This window comes from Neofelis nebulosa, chromosome 6 (genome assembly GCF_028018385.1).
Source record: "Neofelis nebulosa isolate mNeoNeb1 chromosome 6, mNeoNeb1.pri, whole genome shotgun sequence".
Taxonomy (NCBI): Eukaryota; Metazoa; Chordata; class Mammalia; order Carnivora; family Felidae; genus Neofelis; species Neofelis nebulosa.
Genome location: NC_080787.1, coordinates 15,021,791 through 15,041,067, shown reverse-complemented (window position 1 = coordinate 15,041,067; position 19,277 = coordinate 15,021,791). Strand labels below are relative to the sequence as shown.

General features: G+C 43.8%; 1 protein-coding gene across 9 annotated transcripts in view; it reads right to left on the bottom strand.

Annotated features, from left to right (window-relative positions):
• The window catches only part of KIF13A (kinesin family member 13A), a 220,889-nt gene that overhangs the window by 34,958 nt on the left and 166,654 nt on the right, over positions 1–19,277 (bottom strand). For 5 of the 9 annotated variants that reach the window (XM_058732899.1, XM_058732901.1, XM_058732903.1 and 2 more), the window contains 9 exons: positions 18,122–18,241; positions 13,713–13,926; positions 8,813–8,975; positions 6,937–7,077; positions 5,898–6,047; positions 4,049–4,210; positions 3,152–3,325; positions 731–882; positions 67–199 (listed from right to left, as the gene is read on the bottom strand). In XM_058732899.1, the coding sequence (XP_058588882.1) occupies positions 67–199; positions 731–882; positions 3,152–3,325; positions 4,049–4,210; positions 5,898–6,047; positions 6,937–7,077; positions 8,813–8,975; positions 13,713–13,926; positions 18,122–18,241 (1,409 nt within the window). The remainder of the gene's footprint in view (positions 1–66; positions 200–730; positions 883–3,151; positions 3,326–4,048; positions 4,211–5,897; positions 6,048–6,936; positions 7,078–8,812; positions 8,976–13,712; positions 13,927–18,121; positions 18,242–19,277) is intronic. The other 4 variants (XM_058732904.1, XM_058732907.1, XM_058732905.1 and 1 more) reach the window with 1 other exon arrangement.

The window sequence follows — 19,277 nt, the reverse complement described above, 5'->3', positions numbered from 1 at the left end:
CAGAAACGGTGTGTTATGAGTGGGACGAAAAAGGACACACGAAACAGACAAAAACAAGCCGGGTACCTGTCTGAGTTGAAAGATGCCCCCTGTGTTGACATCTTTGGCCTGGTGGAGTTCCACTGCAGCGTATTCCCCTAGCTCGTTCAATTCCAATATGGAAATCCACATTTCTACTCTTCGAGTTACCTCATTCCACCTGCAAAATCACATTCCCATGAACAACGGTGTCACTGCCCAGGACGTTATGAATAACAGGAAAAGAGTCACCATCCACTGAGCACTTTCTATGGGCTGGGCACTGTGCTATGTATGTCATATAGATTTTCTTTTTTTTCTTTTTAGTTTTATTTATTTATTTTGAGAAAGAGAGAGAGCATGAGCAGGGGAGGGGCAGAGAGAGAGAATCCCAAGCAGGCTCCTGACACGGGGCTCGAACTCATGAACCGTGAGATCATGACTTGAGCTGAAATCAGGATTCGGATGCTTAACCAGCTGTGCCACCCAGGCGCCCCCAAGGCTGGTTTTGTTTCCCCAGGTAGGAACACAGCTGTTTTAGTCCTGTTTCTCAAAAGGATTTGCCTTTCCCCACATTGAATGTCTTCAATGACTGCTAGTCCCTTTTATCGTTCCCATTTCACAAAGGAGGACACAGGCCTGGGGACCCCTGCTCTTAGCCTCCGTGTTAGTGCCAGCCTTGACCCTGCACGCAGCTCAGCCAAGTACAAACCTGTCATGCAACGTTCTTGTCTTTGCATGAAGAGAGTCGACTTCCCAGATGGAGCTGCCGTTCCCAGCGCAGCGGTGGCCCCATACCTCAATGGCCAGGGCTCCATCTGACAGGAACTCCAGGAGCTCTTCTGTCACGGTCACCACGTAGTCCTGGGATAAGTGGAGGCAAGGAAAGAGTGACAAGGATCATGCATAAAGCAATTGGGTGAAATTTCCATTTTGCCTTTTAGCCTCATAGAGATTCACTTTGGAGGTTGTTAGTCTGATCCCAACCTTAAAACCACCTGTGCGTTTTTCAAGAACCAGAACATTAGTTCTGGAAGGGGCAGGAAGAGGTGATTTAATGCAATTTCTTTCTTTAGGCAATGCGGACACTGAAGAAAGCAACCTGTCCCATGTCATAGAGCTTGTGAGATGCAGAAGTGAATCCTTGCTTCCTTACACTGGGTTCATTCTGGGTTCTGAAGGACCACTTGACCTCCTGCCGCCTTGGACTAATCAGCACATCATAAAAAAAGAACATCTGATTGCTCCTTGTGATGGCGTGGGAGACTAAGAACAGAATTAAATTTCGTATGATTATTTTCATGGTTCTGTGCTCTTGCTCTCAAACTCTCCTGCTCTGATTCCTCATCATAAAATGCAGACAGAGGAGCGTGAGGGCATGAATGCCGAGTGGGCTGAGAGGTAGATCACCCTGAATGCTGTGGCAGGCAAGGGACCAAGCCATGCTTCTTTCCAGCAACAACTCAGTGAAATCTCAGGTGAAGGCAACCCTGTGGCTCTACTTTCTAGAAAGACCTGTGCTATACTGACTTAATGTTCTACTACTTACCTTCTTATCTAGTTTATTTGGAGACAGAACCAGAATTTTACAAGGAAAACAAACTAACGATCAATTAGTACAATCTACACATTTTATTTTTTTTTTCAAACATAGGTTTCCTTTCTTTCTTTTTCTTTTTTTAAGAGACAGAGAGAGAGAGAGAGAGAGAGAGAGAGAGAGAGAGAGAGAGAGAGAGAATACATGTGCGCGTGAGTGAGGGAGGGGCAGAAGGAGAGAGAGAGAGACAGCAAGAATCCCAAGCAGGATCCATGCTCAGTGTGGAACCCAACTTGCAGCTCAATCCCATGACCCTAGGATCATCACCTGGGCTGAAATAAAGAGTCAGATGCTCAACCAACTGAGCCACTTAGGCACCCCAACCTACACATTTTATTTATGAAAAAAACCCAAGGTCACACAGTGAATCCAAGGTCCCTGAGACTAGTGTTTCTCAAACCAGTTGTTAACCAGAATGTACTTAAAATTCAGGTTTCATCCTCCTACATGAATAGCTTTGTGGATCCAAAGAAAGATGGGGAATATTTAAGAGTATTCAGACACAAATAACAACAACAAAAAAAATTAATATGGGTTTTCAGAAACAGACTTGTGTGAATACAGGTGGAAAAAAAAGGGGGCCATTTATTTTCAGAAAAAGAAAGACCTGACAATCTTTACTTATGTGAAATTTGATAGGTATAGAACCAGAAAGAAAATTCACAATTTCCAAAGGAAGGGGTTTGGAGTGTTTGTTAAGGATTGTGCAAGGAAAAACAAAATTACACAGAAGAGAGTCTGTCTGTCAAAAACAACCTGTTGGCAGTCTGATGTGAAAGCCAGGAAGGGTAGGTGATGGTCACAAGATGGGAATAGCCAACAGTCACCAAAAATTCACCTTGTCCATTTACATTTTCTTTAAAAACTCATATGCCACATTGGAAATGCTATGCTTAAAACACTATGCCATTAAAAAAACAAAAACAAAAACAAAAGGCTATTCCATACTCAAAAGAATTAAAAATATCTACAGCAACTTGCATGTTGAGAAGTTCACATAAATTAAAATAATGAAGTGGGAGGCATCTGGGTGGCTCAGTTAGTTAAGCGTCTGACTCTTAATCTCAGCTCAGGTCTTGATCTCTGGGTTGTGAGTTCAAGCCCTGCACTGGGCTCCATGCTGGGTGTAAAGCCTACTTAAAAAATAAATAAAATAAAACAAAACAAAATTAAATTAAAAGGTGCAATTCTGCAACATGTATAATATGACCATAGTTTTTGTAAAAAACTTTTTAAAGAAGTTATGCGTGCATGATGGTAAGAGTGTATCTATGCCCGTTTTTGTGTGAACATGTGTTGACCACACACATATAAAAGTTGTAGGGCATAGGGTGTAAGATTTCAGGTAGAGGCCTTTCAGATTTTATTTTAAATACTTTTAAATTATTGGAATTTGTACCGAAATACATTTTGAGGTTAAAAAGTCCAAGACACATATTACATTTACTAAACATTCTTACGGGGAAACTTCTACATATTGAACCGCACCCAGGTCCATTGCCTCCCGTGTAGCTCGTTTCCTCATGGTGCCCATACCTTACAGTGAGAGAACGTCACAGTGTACTGGGCATCCCTGGACTGGGGGGAAGGCACCTCGGGGTCCACCACTGGGGCAGCCACTGTGGATTCACACTGGTCCCAGAATGTGTATTGACAGAAGACAAAATTTGAGAGGCTTAAGGGCAGCCCGGTTGCCTCTTTAATTTTTACCTGAAGAGATATAAAAAAAAAAAAAGGCAATATAACTCCCATAAAGAAACATTAAACTGTGCATTGCTTCAAATGTAAGAGCTCTTCAAATTTAAGAGCTACATAAATCGGTTATCCATTCGGTATCTGAAAATATCTGGCATCCTTTCATCAAGGGTTCCGCCTACAACAAATCCGTACCAGAGTACCACAACTACCGTGTGTAAACCTGGCAAAGGCACACACCTCCAACATTTTCCTAGTGACTGAGTTTTTGATGCAACCTTTATTGGAAAAGCAGGATTCACTGAACAAACATACCCCCCCCCCCGCATGCCAGATACACATGGACTTTTATTTTTTAATGTTCTTAAGTTTATTTATTTATTTTGAGGGAGAGGGGGAGGGGCAGGGAGGGAGACAGAGAAACCCAACCAGGCTCCGAGCTGTCAGCGTAGAGCCCAACGTGGGGCTCAATCCCACCAACCGTGAGATCATGACCTAAGCCGAAATCCAGAGTCAGATGCTTAACGGACTGAGCTACCCAGGTGCCCCTAATACACATGGACTTTTCAAATCTCATCAAGCGTCACCAGAAAGGGTGCTATACTTCTGGAGAAAGTACTGCCCACTGTTGTATTTACTGTTAGGAAGGTTAACGTTTACTCTGCTCTATGAAAAACAGAACTGTTTGGCATGAACAAGGTCATTCCTCTGCACCCGTCCATCTCATCGTCCCCTCACCCGGCAAGTCAGCTTCTTGACTCGGTGAACAGTCTCCCCGCTGATGTCCGTGACCTCGAGGCTTCCACCTTCGCTGGAGTTCTCAGAAGAGTCGTCCTCCACCACGCGCTCCGGGACGGCCCCTGTAATTCGCATGACTTCCACATGGAGGCGCCCTGCAACCTGCGACAGGAACCAGAGCGCCTGCGGGTTAATAGGCATCCAGCGGGGAACGTGACCTTGGACAGAGAGCATGCAGCCACCTCCCGGGTGAGCAGGTGAGCGGTCCCCTCCCCTACTGCCACGGGAAAGTCACCGCTTCCACAGCCGGTCCAGTCCATCTCTCACCCCCTGCAGTCACCCTGCCTGACTCTGAGCCAAATTTGCTTCTCTGCCACTTGCTTTCTGGAGTCATCTTCACTCTTATCCTTTCCAGGCAGCCCAGGAACAGAGTAAAGACAGCTATCATATCCTACCTGGAGTCGTCTATTTTCCATGTTCGTATATTCGTTCATCTGATCTAGTCCCTGCCCAGTTGGAATACCGAAACAAGCAGTAGAGATACATGTGCGGGTTGTTATGAGACAACTTCACCCAGGAATCGACTGCATGCCCCGAACTGTGCTACTAGGCACTGCATTTATGGCAGTAAGCCAAAAGACGTGGTCACCAGGCTCACGGGGCGTCTGCTCTCTTCCATGGGTGGGTAACTCACATTGGAGCAGGGGGAGTGAGACCTATCCCAGGAGGAACCACAAAGGCTTACAATTTCTTCAACATCCTGGTGGTTCCCTGGAGAGCTGCTAGTTTAGTGGTGCCTCTCTTACATTTGTTGGCACAGAACTGAATTAAAGGACAAGAATTTGCTCCCTCAGAGTGCTACAACTAGCCCAAGTTATGTTTCATGACACAGGTCAAGGCTGCAATGGCTGGAGTCATGAAGGGGACAGTGCTGCCATCGTCTTAAATCGTGAGGCTCCACTGTAAAAGTAGCACGGACCCAACCTCCACACAGCAACTGGCACTGGCACCAAGCACCTGAGAGAAATTAGCTGATGGGGTTGGACAAGTGAGACCAATATGGAGGAATCCGTTAGAGGAGGGGGAAAGGGGAAATGGGAGAAATCAGTTCGAAGGTAAGGCGGGTTCTCAAGCTTTTTTCCAATATTTTTTGAGAATCAACACATTTTTATTTATTTTTTTAAGTTTATTTATTTACAACTTGCTCCCAAGCTGTATCTGGTGAAGACCACATAGGGGCCGAGAAGGAACTCGGATGTATCACAAAGGCAAGAGATTAAAAGAGAGATGAACATAGCAACAGAGTGGAAGCTGGTTTCCAAAAGATTTCTAATTTGATTAAAACAAAAATCAAAAAAACTTGTGAACCATAAATTTAAAAAATGGGTATGAATATCTTTTAAAACCATGATTTAGGGGCACCTGGGTGGCGCAGTCGGTTAAGCGTCCGACTTCGGCCAGGTCACGATCTCGCGGTCCGTGAGTTCGAGCCCCGCGTCAGGCTCTGGCCTGATGGCTCGGAGCCTGGAGCCTGTTTCCGATTCTGTGTCTCCCTCTCTCTCTGCCCCTCCCCCGTTCATGCTATGTCTCTCTCTGTCCCAAAAATAAATAAAAAACGTTGAAAAAAAAAATTAAAAAAAAAAAAAACAAAACCATGATTTAATCTTGAGAGTTTCTATTGATATTAGTAGAGAAGAAAGAGTATGATCCTGACTATTCACCCTAGATCTGCCTCAAGAGCATCACTTAAATCAGATACACACACACACACACACACACACACACACACACACACACACACACACCCTTCCACTTCGGTCAAGTTCCTCCCAGGCTGGCTTGTCCTTACCTCCCCCTGCTGGCTGATGATAGGAACTGCATACTGAAGTTTCACATCATAGAAGAGACACTCCAAGAACACATTAGCCACGCCAATTAGGTTGTGATTCTCTTGGGCTTCATAGAAAGGGTCACCTCGTTTCCCATAGAGACGCTTTGCCTGATGGGTAGGGTAGGCAGGTGGAGAGCCAGTAAGAAACAGAATATCAACTTGAATAATATTATTTAAAACTAGCACCTAAAAATGATTTAAGAAGAAAGCAGTTATCCAGAGAAATTAAAAAGAAGTAATAATTACCATCATGTCACATAAATAAAAGTAGCATATGGGAGGGGCTCTTGCTCAATTACACCCTCGTCTTCCCTATCACACCCCACATATAGCCTTTTTCATTCCATTCTCCCTGTGCTTTGTCTCATTTCCTTCACCGAGTCGTCTTTTCCATTACTAGCATCCAAAAAATGGATTGTGCTTTCTAAAATTATTCTTCGTAATCTCCCCAGCCATTATCACAGCTAGGGGAGCCAGAACATATGCTAATGAATACAAAAATCCAACCTGGCTCCATCCGTGTGAATTTGTCACAACACTGACAAAACAGCACGGACTTACTTTGTTCCATTTCATATCACCTGGAATGTAGCAAAAACGCAGCCAAGTAAGAACATGTTACGTGTTCTCTTCATTTAGTTTCTGCCCGTGTGGGGATCACATGTTTTATGACTGATCCAACAACTAACTTAGAAGTTTTTTCAAGATCACTTCTACATTCCTTTTCTTCCCCCACCCTGCCCTGCCTTTTTTAAAAGTAGGCTCCATGCTGGGCATGGAGCCCAACACAGGGTTCAAACTCATGATCCTGAGATCAAGAGTTGGAGGCTTAACCGACTGAGCCATGCAGGTGTCCCAACATTACTTTTCTAATATCGATGTCCAAAGCTTGACTACAGAAATTCACCGCCATGCATGTGTGCGTTCTGATGCTGAAATCACTTACACTCTGTGCTTTCAACATGGCCCAATCTCCTTTCCATTTTGTCTCTTTTACCTCAGGAATTTTTTCCTTCCATTCTTGATAAAGGTCTCTCATATCAATTAATTTATTCTCCAGCTTCTCGATGGTCCAAACTTGGGTGCTCTTTCCTTTCCTCCGCACTTGGATAGCTGGCTCACTCACGATTGCTCCTCTCTGCAGAATGAAGGAAACAAAAACAACAAATCAAATGAAACCAAATGAAGTCTTGTTATGACTTCTTAGATTGTTACAGCAATATATATTATTAGAAAGCAGCAAGTGTGAAGAAAACATATACAGAAAGAAGATGAAATTCTACCACAGATGGAATATTCTGGCTTATTTTCCATTTTCTATAGGTATACCCGTGCATGTTTTTTTTTTTTTTATCATAATCAGAAACAAACAAAACTAAATTTCCTATCCCGATCCTCCCTCCACAGTTTTTATCTTATGATCACCTTCTTGTGCTATTAAATATTCTTCATAGACACAATTTTTAATGGAAACATAGAAATCTATTTTATGGATGCACACTGGTTTGATCAATTATTCTATTGTTCGACATCATGACTATTTTAAATTTTTGCTATTATAAAGGCCATTATGATAAGCATCCTTGTATAAAAAGCACATGATCTTTATGAATTTTTTTTAATGTTTATTTATTTTTGAGAGGGGGGAGGGGCAGAAAATATGAAGCGGGTTCTTTTCTGATAGCAGCAAGCCTAATGTGTGGCTCAAACTCATGAACTGTGAGATCATGACCTGAGCAGAAGTCAGATGCTTGACTGACTGAGCCACCCAGGCGCCCCTCTTTATGAATATTTCTATGACTATGGACTTAGCATAAATTTCTCAACGAACTGCTTGGTCAAAGTACTAAAATGCAGAAAGAGTAATGAAATCCTGACTCGTTTCTAGCTTGCTTGCCAGGGGAAACATAAATGGATGCAAAATTATTGTCTTTTCAAGTTCCTCCTTAAAGGAAATATTCTTCGAGTTGAAATGACAGGAAACCTCCCAAAGGCTGCAAAGAGTCATTCTGTGCACAGAAAAAAGGTATTATACAAGCCTTCCTTTCTTCTTTTAAATTTTTTTTAATGTTTATTTATTTTTGAGAGAGACAGAGACAGAATGCGAGTGGGTTAGGGGCAGAGACAGAGGGAGATACAGAATCCGAAGCAGGCTCCAGGCCCCGAGCTGTCAGCACAGAGCCCGACGCGGGGCTGGAACTCACGAGCTGTGAGATCATGACCCGAGCCGAAGTCGGACGCTCAACCGACTGAGCCACCCAGGCACCCCGACAAGCCTTCCTTGCTTGTAGAATCCTTTCTGAAATTGGCACCTATCCCCCCATTCCAGAAGGGGGCATTTACACGACAGAGAGAAGAGGAATTACTTATATATATTTCTAGTTTTAACACATCTAAGGGCATATTTACTCTGGGGGCGGGGGTCTATAGAGGAATTTTTTTTTTTAATTTTTACTGTTGAAGTAGAGTTGACATACAATGTTATACTAGTAGATAGGAAGTCTTAAAAAGAATAAATACTCCGGCTCATATCAGCATCTCCTCACAGATTTTTTTTTAAATTTTTTTAACATTTATTTATTTTTGAGACAGAGGGAGACAGAGCATGAACGGGGGAGGGGCAGAGAGAGAGGGAGACACAGAATCGGAAACGGGCTCCAGGCTCCGAGCGGTCAGCACAGAGCCCGACACGGGGCTCGAACTCACGGACCGCGAGATCGTGACCTGAGCCGAAGTCGGACGCTCAACCGACTGCGCCACCCAGGCGCCCCTCACAGATGTTCTTTAGGACGTCAGGTTTGTCTGCTGGCTTATAGTACATGCTGTTGTACATTTTACTCTCTCTCTCTCTTTTTTTTTTGAAGCACTCTTACCTTTCTGTTGGCACTGAGGTTTGCGGCAGGGATCTGCAGAGTCATCTGGTACTCAGTGAGCTTGCTCATTTCCTCAGCTAAGAAGTTTGCCTCCCTGACCAAGGTATTGGCTTTCACAAGCTGCTCGCGCAGTTTTGCCAAGCTTTGGCGGAAGAGCTCATCCCTGTGGGGTAGCAGAGAAGGAAATGAGAAACTCCGAAAAGAAAAGGAAACCAATTCTGCTTCTAAGTGAGTCGTATTCTTAGAAAGTGGTAGGCACCTCCTTCCAGGCAATATTTTCCAACCATTTTTTTTTTTTTTCCTGTTGGTAACCACTGATGAGGAGCAAATACGTAGAGGGACTTAACTAAAAACCATGTTTGAAATCCCCTAACATCTGAAAACTTCTAGATTTTCATATGCTGCTGCCAAAAGACCAATAAAGGAATCCTTTAGGGAAAAGAACTGATTACGACTTTTTGTGTGCTTCTGGGGCTGGTGGGGAGGGGAATGGGGCAGGGGACAGAAATCTGGAGTCCATAAGGAGAAAGTGTTTCACATGATTTCTTCAGTTGGTAAAAGGCAAGAAGCGGGACTTCTGTGCTAGCAGGAATTCTTTCCTCAAGTCCACACAATAGCACTTCCTGATAAGACCTTCTCCAACGTTCTGACGCTGAATGGGACATTATTATGTGCCATTACGTGCTCTCTCAGTCCCCACATCTTTTGCCTCCGTAGATGTGTTGTATTTACAATTTCTCATTTATTTGTGTAATTATTTGACTGATGTCTGTGTCCCCTATGGAGCTGCAGGCACCCCAGGGGGAGAACTGTGTGGTCAGGTGCACGGCCCATTGTGGGAAACCCCCGAAGTACCCACTGAATGAAAGGAAGAGTTCTGGTTCCACAGGTGGGTTCAAAGGTAATCCAGACTAGCAGAATGCTTATCTACCTTCTCTTTTCTACCATTTATACACCCCCTGCCCTTACTTCATAGGAAAATGGGGAGCTTGGAATACCCAGTCTCTACCCCTTTCTCATCACCTCAAAAGTGACACTGAGGCACCTGCAAAGATGTTAATCTGAAGTTACCCTAACACGTATGGCACACCGATCCTGTCTGTCTGGTTCTCCTAGGTGATATCATTTTTTTTCAGTTCCCTGGACTTGACTCTTTTTCAGCCAGCTCAGCCTTTTCTCTTTTCTACAACATCCAGAAAAAAAGCCTTCTGTGGATTTTTCCTTTTAAATATCCCCTAAATCTCTATTGCTTTCATAACCCCTGGTAGCCTCAAAGCCCCCAGGCTCTTTCTCTGACACCACCAGTCACACAAACCCCTGCCTGTCTCAGGCCAGCCCTCAGTTCACAACCTCCTCTCCCCGCATGGGATAAATCTGCAGGCACCTGTGTGCCCTACCGGACAGCTTTGGACTTCGCTCTCCCTACTCCTATACAACTCACCTCTCGGAGCAAACAAAACAGCTCTCATGCAATCCGCAAAACACCTTCCTCTTCTCCACGGTTTCTCATTTGTTTGTGACCGCGTGCCCATCCAAATGCTTCCCGCCTTCTGTCTGCCCGTCCAGTGTCCACCCTTCAAACGCGCCTGAAGTCCTTCATCCTCCATGAAGTTGCAGCAGAAGCCCCACAGCATGGGGGTCCCACCCTCTACTAACCACCACCTTCCTTACTGTGCTTCCTGCCCAAGCACACACACACTTATCACTTCAGTAATTTCACACAGTCAATACTCGCAAAGCACCTACCAAAGACACCACTGTTCTAGGCACTGGGAACACTTCAATGAATGAAGCTGATTTCCTGCTCCTGGAAGTTATTTTCAGATGAGGGATCAATGACAGAGGGATAATTATGGGGTTGAAACACTTCCTATTGTTGGATAAAACTGTTTTTTAACGGACTATTGTGATGTAATTTTCACATATTTATATCTTGCTCTATGACATATTGCCAGTTTGCAGAAAGAGTAACTACATCTCTGGTTTTCTTTGTAATTCTCACTAGCTCTTAAATATACTTGATTTTCAGCCCACAACCTTTACTTAGGTATGAGTCCTTTGGTATTTCACAAGCCATCAACACTTATTTAGGTAAGAGTCCCAGCTTCTAATATAATAGCCCATCATTAACGACATCTTAATTTTATCCAGTGACCCTGGTGAAATCAGTATTGTAGTATTCTCATCTCCTTGAATGACAGCTCCAAATATCATCCTTGCTGCTCTCCTTCCTTTTAAGAATTAGAGCCTCGCGGCGCTTGGGTGGCTCAGTCGGTTAAGCGGCCGACTTCGGCTCAGGTCATGATCTCGCGGTCCGTGAGTTCGAGCCCCGCGTTGGGCTCTGTGCCGACAGCTCGGAGCCCGGAGCCTGCTTCAGATTCTGTGTCTCCCTCTCTCTGACCCTCCCCCATTCATGCTCTGTCTCTCCCTGTCTCAAAAATAAATAAAACGTTAAAAAAAAAAATTAAAAAAAAAAAAAAAGAATTAGAGCCTCAAAGAGAATCAATCTGGAATTGAGTGGAAAAAAATTTTTTTAACACTTGACGGAAAAAATACAATCATTAAAAACAACGGTTAAGCATCCGATGTTGGCTCAGGTCATGATCTCATGGTTCATGAGTTTGAGCCCCATGCCAGGCTCTGTGCTGACAGCTCAGAGCCTGGAGCCTGCTTCAGATTCTGTGTTTCCCTCTCTTTGTTTTTTTAAATTTTTTTTATTAAAAAATTTTTTAAAAAATGTTTATTGATTTTTGAGACAGAGACAGACAGAGCATGAGCAGGGGAGGGGCAGAGAGAGAGGGAGACACAGAATCCGAAGCGGGCTCCAGGCTCCGAGCTGTCAGCGCAGAACCTGATGCAAGGCTTGAACTCAGGAACCGTGAGATCATGACCTGAGCCAAAGTCAGACGCTTCACCAACTGAGCCACCCAGGCACCCCTGTTTCCCTCTCTTTCTGCCCCTCCTCTGTTCATGCTCTGTCTCTCTCTCTCTCTCTCAAAAATAAATAAGCATTACAAAATATTTTTAAAACAAAACAAAAATCTACCTTTTCTGTTGCATCTTTCTGTTTTTGTCTTTTACAATCTTCAGTACACAAGAAGTAAGTAGGGAGAAAGGGTATCAGTGGGTCCAGTCACACCAATTACCTTCAAGCTCACTGTTATTAGAGTAAAGCCATCAGTTCACAGTAAAGGTGGAAAAGGCAGCTCTTCAGAAAAAGCATTATCTGATAACCTTTGTCTCTTTTACCCAGGCACAGTAAAACATAAAGAGTAATGTGTTACAAGTAGGATAAATCTTCATACTTTGGTATCCAGACAGATGAGCAGAAAGCTCCTGGGGAAAACGCAACTGACTCTTTTCTCTTACTTTAGAACGATCAAGTGCGTTACCGCAGCAAGCCTGTTGTGCAGGCTAGGGCTCCCTTTTCTCCCTCTTCTTCTTCTTCCCTGAATGTGGCTCAGGTTTAAGCATCTCATTGCTTGTGAGAGATGCAGTGTGGCTGAAAGAATGAGAGTACCCGCCCAGGAGTCGTGGCTTTGATCCCACAGTCGTAACTTACGAGCTGAATGACTTTGGGTGAATCATTCAACCTCTCAGCCTGGTTCCTCATGTGTGAAGTGGGGTACAAATGATAACATATAGTAGCAGTTGTGAAGATGAGATGGACACATGTAAAGCACTTGGTGCCTGGCACCTGGTAAATGCTCTGCAAACGTCAGGTGCTACTTTCGTTACTAAGATTATTGTAACAACATACGAGTTAGTAATGGGACTCATACATCTGGGTTCAGATGCTGGCCTTTTCAGGGGCCAGGTGGGTTACTGAGGAGGATATGTAAACTGAGTGCCCTATCTTCAGGACAGAGATAATTGTTCCCACTGCACACTGCTGCTGGGAGTGCTAAATCAGCATCACGCCTAGACTGCAGTGAGAACACAACAGAACTCAGCAATAATTTACTATCCTCACGGGTGATGTTTCCTCCACCACTACCTCAGTTCCGAGATAAATATTTTTTTTATTCAAAAGCATTTTTTAATGTTTATTTATTTTTGAGAGACAGAAACAGAGCACAAGCAGGGGAGGGGAAGAGAAAGGGGTAGAGAGAGTCTGAATGAAGCAGGCTCCAGGCTCTGAGCTGTCAGCACAGAGCTCAACGTGGGGCTCAAACCCACGAACCACGAGATCATGACCTAGGCTGAAGTCGGATGTTCAACTGACTGAGCCACTCAGGTGCCCCTGATATAAATATTTTTAAGTCACAAATTTTGAAAATTCACATTTAGATTTCTTAATATCATAGTTGTATTTAAAGAGACTCCAAAGTAAGGGAAATTTAAAATAAGAAACAGTTTTATGCTAAAGAACAATCCCAACTTTCTCTACTTCAATATCTAACAACGGTATTCTTTTTTTTTTTAATGCTTATATATTTTTTTAAGTTGTACTTACTTATTTTGAGAGAGAGAAGGAGTGCAAGCGGAGAGGGGCAGAGACAGAGGGAGAGAGAGAGAATCCCAAGCAGGGTCTGTATTGTCAGTGAGGAGCCTGATGGGGGGCTCAAACCCATGAACCAGGAGATGGTGACCTGAGCCAAAATCAAGAGTTGGACGCTTAACTGACTGAGCCACCCAGGAGCCCCTGCAACAATGATACTGTAACCTGGTGCCATTTTTATCGAAGGGTAAGGGGGGAGGGATGGTCTTTAATGACTAACATCCCAGTAAGCATACCAAGGATGGACAGAATCTCTGACAGGAAAAGGCGATTGCTAATGACCAGACGCAGGACTAAGATTTCCTTCCTTGCTTAGGTCTGTCCTCGCCTTCACATGCCTCGCCCAAAGCTCCAAGGCCCTGGAGCCGGGCCTCTGGGTCCCCGGGGTCCCATTCTTACCTCTCCTCTGCCCACTGGGTCACCTTCTGCTGAGCCGTCTGGTTGCTGTAGGCCAGGCGGTCGGGGCCGCTGCTCTGGGGCTGGCGCTCCGGGGACAGCTGTTGGCGGAGCCGCTCCAGCTCCCGCTCGTACATGAGCCGCTGCTCCTCCAGGGCGCTCCGCTTTTCTTCCAGGTACTGTTTCTCCAGGACCTGAACCACATTTTGCACTGGATCTGGTGAGCCAAGAGACAAGGCAAGGTGTCTTCGGGGTGGCTACGACAGGGCAGCCTGCCAGGTGCCTCTTCAGGCAGGAACCATCTCCTGGCTCAGAAGCTAGTCTTTGCAGATGCCTTCTCGGAGGGGCCTGAGGGGCATCCTCCCACCCACCTTTTAATTAACATTTCAGATAAATGTCCTGCGTGTAAACATTCCCCACATCTACTGCGTTTCTTCAATCTGATGAGCTCACGTTTACATGGATCCACTCTAAGCAGGTGGTAGAGGGAACGGGCTTCGACCCACCGAGAAAAATTTCATGAAACCTGACACGGCTTCCAAGAGAGAGCCACACAGGATTTCATTTTTATGGTAGTCCATTTCTATGCCCATTTAGTTCTGATTCTAACCACAAATCTTATGACTCCTGAATTTCTATAATGTGGCGGAAGGGGGGGGATCTTGTAGATCACTGAACGTGTTTGAAAATATTGAGTATATGGTCTGGCCATTTCTCAGGTGCTGATATTCAAGAAGGCAATTCGCCTCCAAAAAAGAAAAGAAAAGGAGAAAGAAGGGGGAGGGGAGGGGGAGTTCACTCGCAAAACTCAAAGGCTCTTTTTTACTTTCTGTTTTTGCAGATCGAGAGATCAGCAACATACACGTGGTGAATAATTATAGATAGATATACGTTGTTCAAAGGCCACGACCATGGGTAACGGTGGCTGTGGTGTAGGTAGGGCTCCCTGGCTGTGGCAGGACGTTAGCTTGGTAATGACCACTGACCTGGATGCTGTGGAGAAAGATGAAGGCACTGACCATATGTCCAAAGGAGAAAGTTACGGGCGTCACTAAGTGAGTGGACTCTAGGGAAACAACAGGTCAGACTATCTGGATGGCAAGTAAGAAAACCACCAACACGGTGAATATGTCCTTCAAGTACACGAGATGTGGAGGAGATGTGTTCCTATTCCCAGACTGGCCTGGAGTTCATACCCTTGCCTGTCATTCAAATTGTGACATTCATGTTATATTCCCACTTCTTGACTCTCAGTTTAACTTCCAAGGTTAAGAGTGGGAAATGAGGATAACAAGAGGGTATAAAAATACCACCCAATGATGGCTACTGATGGACTTTTCCACAAGACTCTATCTATCAATTTGTGAAATAAACATGTAAGTTATACTAATTTTCTATATGAACAGTAAGATGTTAGCTTAACAAATAAGGTTAAGTTATATAAAACAAAAAGTAGAAAGCAATTAAAACAATCACCAGCTATACAGAGCACAGGTGAGTTGTTTTAATAAAAATAACAACCACATGGCAATAATAATTCTGCTAGCTACCAGCTACAACTCAGGGAGAGGCATATGCCCTTTACATGCATCATCTCGTGAATGCCTTGCAACAAACTAAGGGTGGATAACATTCCCATTTTAAAGATGCTGACCTAAGATCACAGAGCTAATGAGCGACAGAGCCAGGTTTTGAACTCAGAGCAGAGCGAACTATCTGGGAGGAGGACATCACGTTAGTAATTGACTGATACAGTATTCTTATCTCCAATGTTTTGCTCAGAACTTGTACTCTGTTTAAGAGTAGATATTTAAAAAAAAAAATACTGTTCTTTGCTTATATAAAATTCTAAAATTCAGCATTTTTTCAGAGTAGAATAATTTTCTTTAAGAGTCCTGATATGGGGTCCCTAAAATACATTCTTGAAAATCTGATGGAAAATGAACTCTTAAAAATACGACACTCTTTCTTTTTTTTAATATTTGTGTTTTGAGGGGGCAGAGGAGGGGCAGAGAAAGGGGGACAGAGGATCTTAAGTGGGCTCTGTACCGACAGCAGAGGGCCTGACGCAGGGCTCAAACTCACAAACTGAGAGATCACAACATAAGCCAAAGTCACAGACTCAACTGACTGAGCCACCCAGGTGCTCCCCAAAATACCAAACTCTTAAACAAAGACAGACCATGGAAAGGGAAGACCTTTTCCATAGAGTAGAATATCTACGTATTCCAAAGCATCTGAACTTCTGACCTAGTCCTGTAATTTATTAAAAACACATGAAGTATGGTAAAGAAGAAGTCTGAAGAAGTTTTAAATGTAAGGGTTAGAAAAGAAAAGTTCTCCCAGAATTTTTAATAAATGCATTTCTCAAACAGTACATGTTTTTTTTCTCTTTCAGGCTCTAGGTTTAAAAAGGAAGGACAAGGTCCTTGCCATTCATTTATACTTACATGGAGCCTGATTTCCAAGAGCCCTACCTTAGTGTCTATGAATCTTTTCTAGAGACCGAACACTGGAAAACACAATGTTTTAGAACATTCTAGGATTTTTGCTAAAAGACACTAGATAAGATATTTAATCCTCATTTCTCCTTGTTAGTCAGAGATGTGTAGAAATATACATGGTCCCAAATGGCAGAAGTGGAGGGGATCTCCCCTTGAGGTCCTGTGCTAATGAAGGGGCCATGTGACCAAAGTTGCTTTAAACTGCTTTATCAGCTGCCATGACGTAACACCCTACTATTCACCAGGCTTCATCACTGGCCACAAACCAACCAGGAGATACAGAAGAGAGAGCAACTCAAAGCATCTATCCCCAGTAAGGCCTGCCCCAGGACTCTGGGACAGGCCATGCTATCCAGGGCCAAGGCAGAGATACAGGAGCTGATGTTTCTGTCTGTCTACCTTTTCTTTTTGAAACCTCTGACCTCAACCCAAGTCTGAAAATACCTTTCTCTTAGACATATTCGATAACATCATCTTTTCAAATTAATTAACCAGTTTCAAGCCTTTATCACTATACAGCATATTTTTAAAATAGATTATCCTAATCAGCAAGTCAACCTGACTCTATGATATGGCCTAGGACAGAAGCCAAAGACTACTTGGCCTGTTCTCAACCAAGCAATCAACCATCAAAACATTGCCCACGGTTTTAATTTATCCCTTATCATTTTCTTTCTCTTGAATGAAGGGTTTTAAAACTCAGGAAGCCTGGTACCTAAGGCCACGATACCAAAGAGGTGGGTGTTTTAAGAAGAGACAAATGATAGCATTTATTATGGCATAGCATGTTCTCTCTTCTTCATTAGTTTATTCTTTACCTGGTATGTTAACTATGTAATGTGTTCAAACTTATTTATCTGTCCCAAGAATGGAAAAGAGAGGGTGTCAATAGTTAGAGGCTGGAAGGCATTTATGCGATAGATGGTATTCATTCACACCAAGATGCCCAATGCACTAAATTGAAGGGAAGTAGATCCTTTGGGGGAAAAAGCTCCCAAGAAACAAAAACTAACCTTTTAATCCCAGATGGAATAAATTCAATGACTCTTCACCAGCCCCTTCACTGCTCTTTACTTTAGAGCTACCATTGACTCTGTGAAGACAGATGAGTGCCTGATTCTTATTCTGAACCCTGGGGAAGAACCCATTATTGCCCACAGATACGAGGTTTGCTTCTACTCTTAATTCCAATGAATTGTGTTTTAGGTCATTATTTATTTTAGAAATTTGAAAATACATCATTCTACGCTTAATGCAGGTAAATCTCCACCCGCAAGTACAATGTCCTGAACAGCTCTGCTGTCAGCAGTCATAAAGACATTAGTCATCGTACCAATGATACCAATAGCACTTTTGTGCTGTTGGATGTATAAGGGACAGAATGGCTACTAGATTTTAACCAATGGGAAGGCAATGGAGTTGGGACCTGGGGAGGAAGGGGTCGCAGTTTATTTTTTTAAGATTTTTTTTAACGTTTTTATTTATTTTTGAGACAGAGAGAGACAGAGCATGAACGGGGGAGGGGCAGAGAGAGAGGGAGACACAGAATCGGAAGCAGGCTCCAGGCTCTGAGCCATCGGCCCAGAGCCCGATGCGGGGCTCGAACTCACGGACTGCGAGATCGTGACCTGAGCCGAAGTCGGACGCTCAACCGACCGAGCCACCCAGGCGCCCCATTTTTTTTTTTTTTAATTTTTTTTTTTTTTTTTTTTTAGGGGTCGCAGTTTAAAAAGGCACATTCCTCAATCAGGAATGCCTCAGAGTGCTTCTGTCAGGCAAAAAACTTCAGCTTCTTCCCAATCGTGTTAGTTGGAGTCTTGCCAAAGCAGGTATAGCACAAGCATCAGTCAGCAGCACTGCTAAAACCCGGTCAAGCTCCCCCATGCTAACGTCACAATCAGTGAAAACCTCTTTCCCAGTGTTTGTGAAGGAGCTTCGTCTGAAACCACATGAGAGGGAAGAGAATCTTCAAATACGACCACCAGGGGGACGACCACCAGGCAGACAGGCTTATTATCGGGAAACCACCTAGCGGTAGAGGTGAATTGCGTGAATACCATTGGGCCACCAGCGTTTCAGCACCGAGTCAGGGCACGTCCTGTGTGCCCCATAGGCAAGAATTGGGTGAAGTGTGGGGAGGGAGAAACACTATTTTTAAGTAGATAAAATCATCCTCCATCTAGCCTTTTCTTCAGGCTTCATTTCTATAATTGAAAAGAGGGAGTCCTTGGGGCTAAAAATCCAGAGATAAAACGGTCAGGGTCTTTATTCCTGCAACAGAATCCCCAATTTGAGAAGCCAGAGATCTGACCGACTTTCTCCAGCCATGCTCACATTCCTCTAGATAGGCTGGTTCAAAGATAGAGGGCAAAAGTCAACATTTTCAAGGGAGAGCCCGACTGAGAAAACATAATGCTCTCCCTGTACCACGGCCGCAGAGGCTCCTGGAGGTCCTCCCTGGTTCAAGTTGGGGATGATCCTTAGGTACTCAAAGAACAGCTGAATGGGACAGCGAGATAGGACTTTCTCATCTCAGGGGCTCCTGAATGTAGCCTCAGCTATACTTCTTGTCACACAGTTCTGGTCCGAGAAATGCTGCCTTGTACCTGGTAACAGAAGAACTTTGCTGTCCTGTTTCTAGTTTCCAGGCACAAGCCTGGAGATGAGAAGACCGAGAGATGGAAAATGAAGGGGCACATTTATAAAATAGCCATCAAGACAGAATGTGGTATGGATTTTACTGAATGCACGTTAAGTGTTTATGAAGAGGTAAAGGATTTCCGTTTAGATACAGAGAAGAATTTTAAAACAAACACTGAAAACTTTCTGGATCAAGGCATCTAGAAATGATGCTTTAAGGAAATCTCTTCCTTAAAGGTCTGAGACAAGCCAGTGTGCAGGTCAAGCAAAGAGCCTATAAAGCCCGTGGCTATCATTTTTGTAAAAGCTACCCAGGCTTGCTATGTAAGCCTCTTTGATGGTATAATTTCCAACTGGATTTACAGCAAAATATCATGACTTTTATTTACCCATTACATTCCATTGGAAATTCCTGGGTTCATGC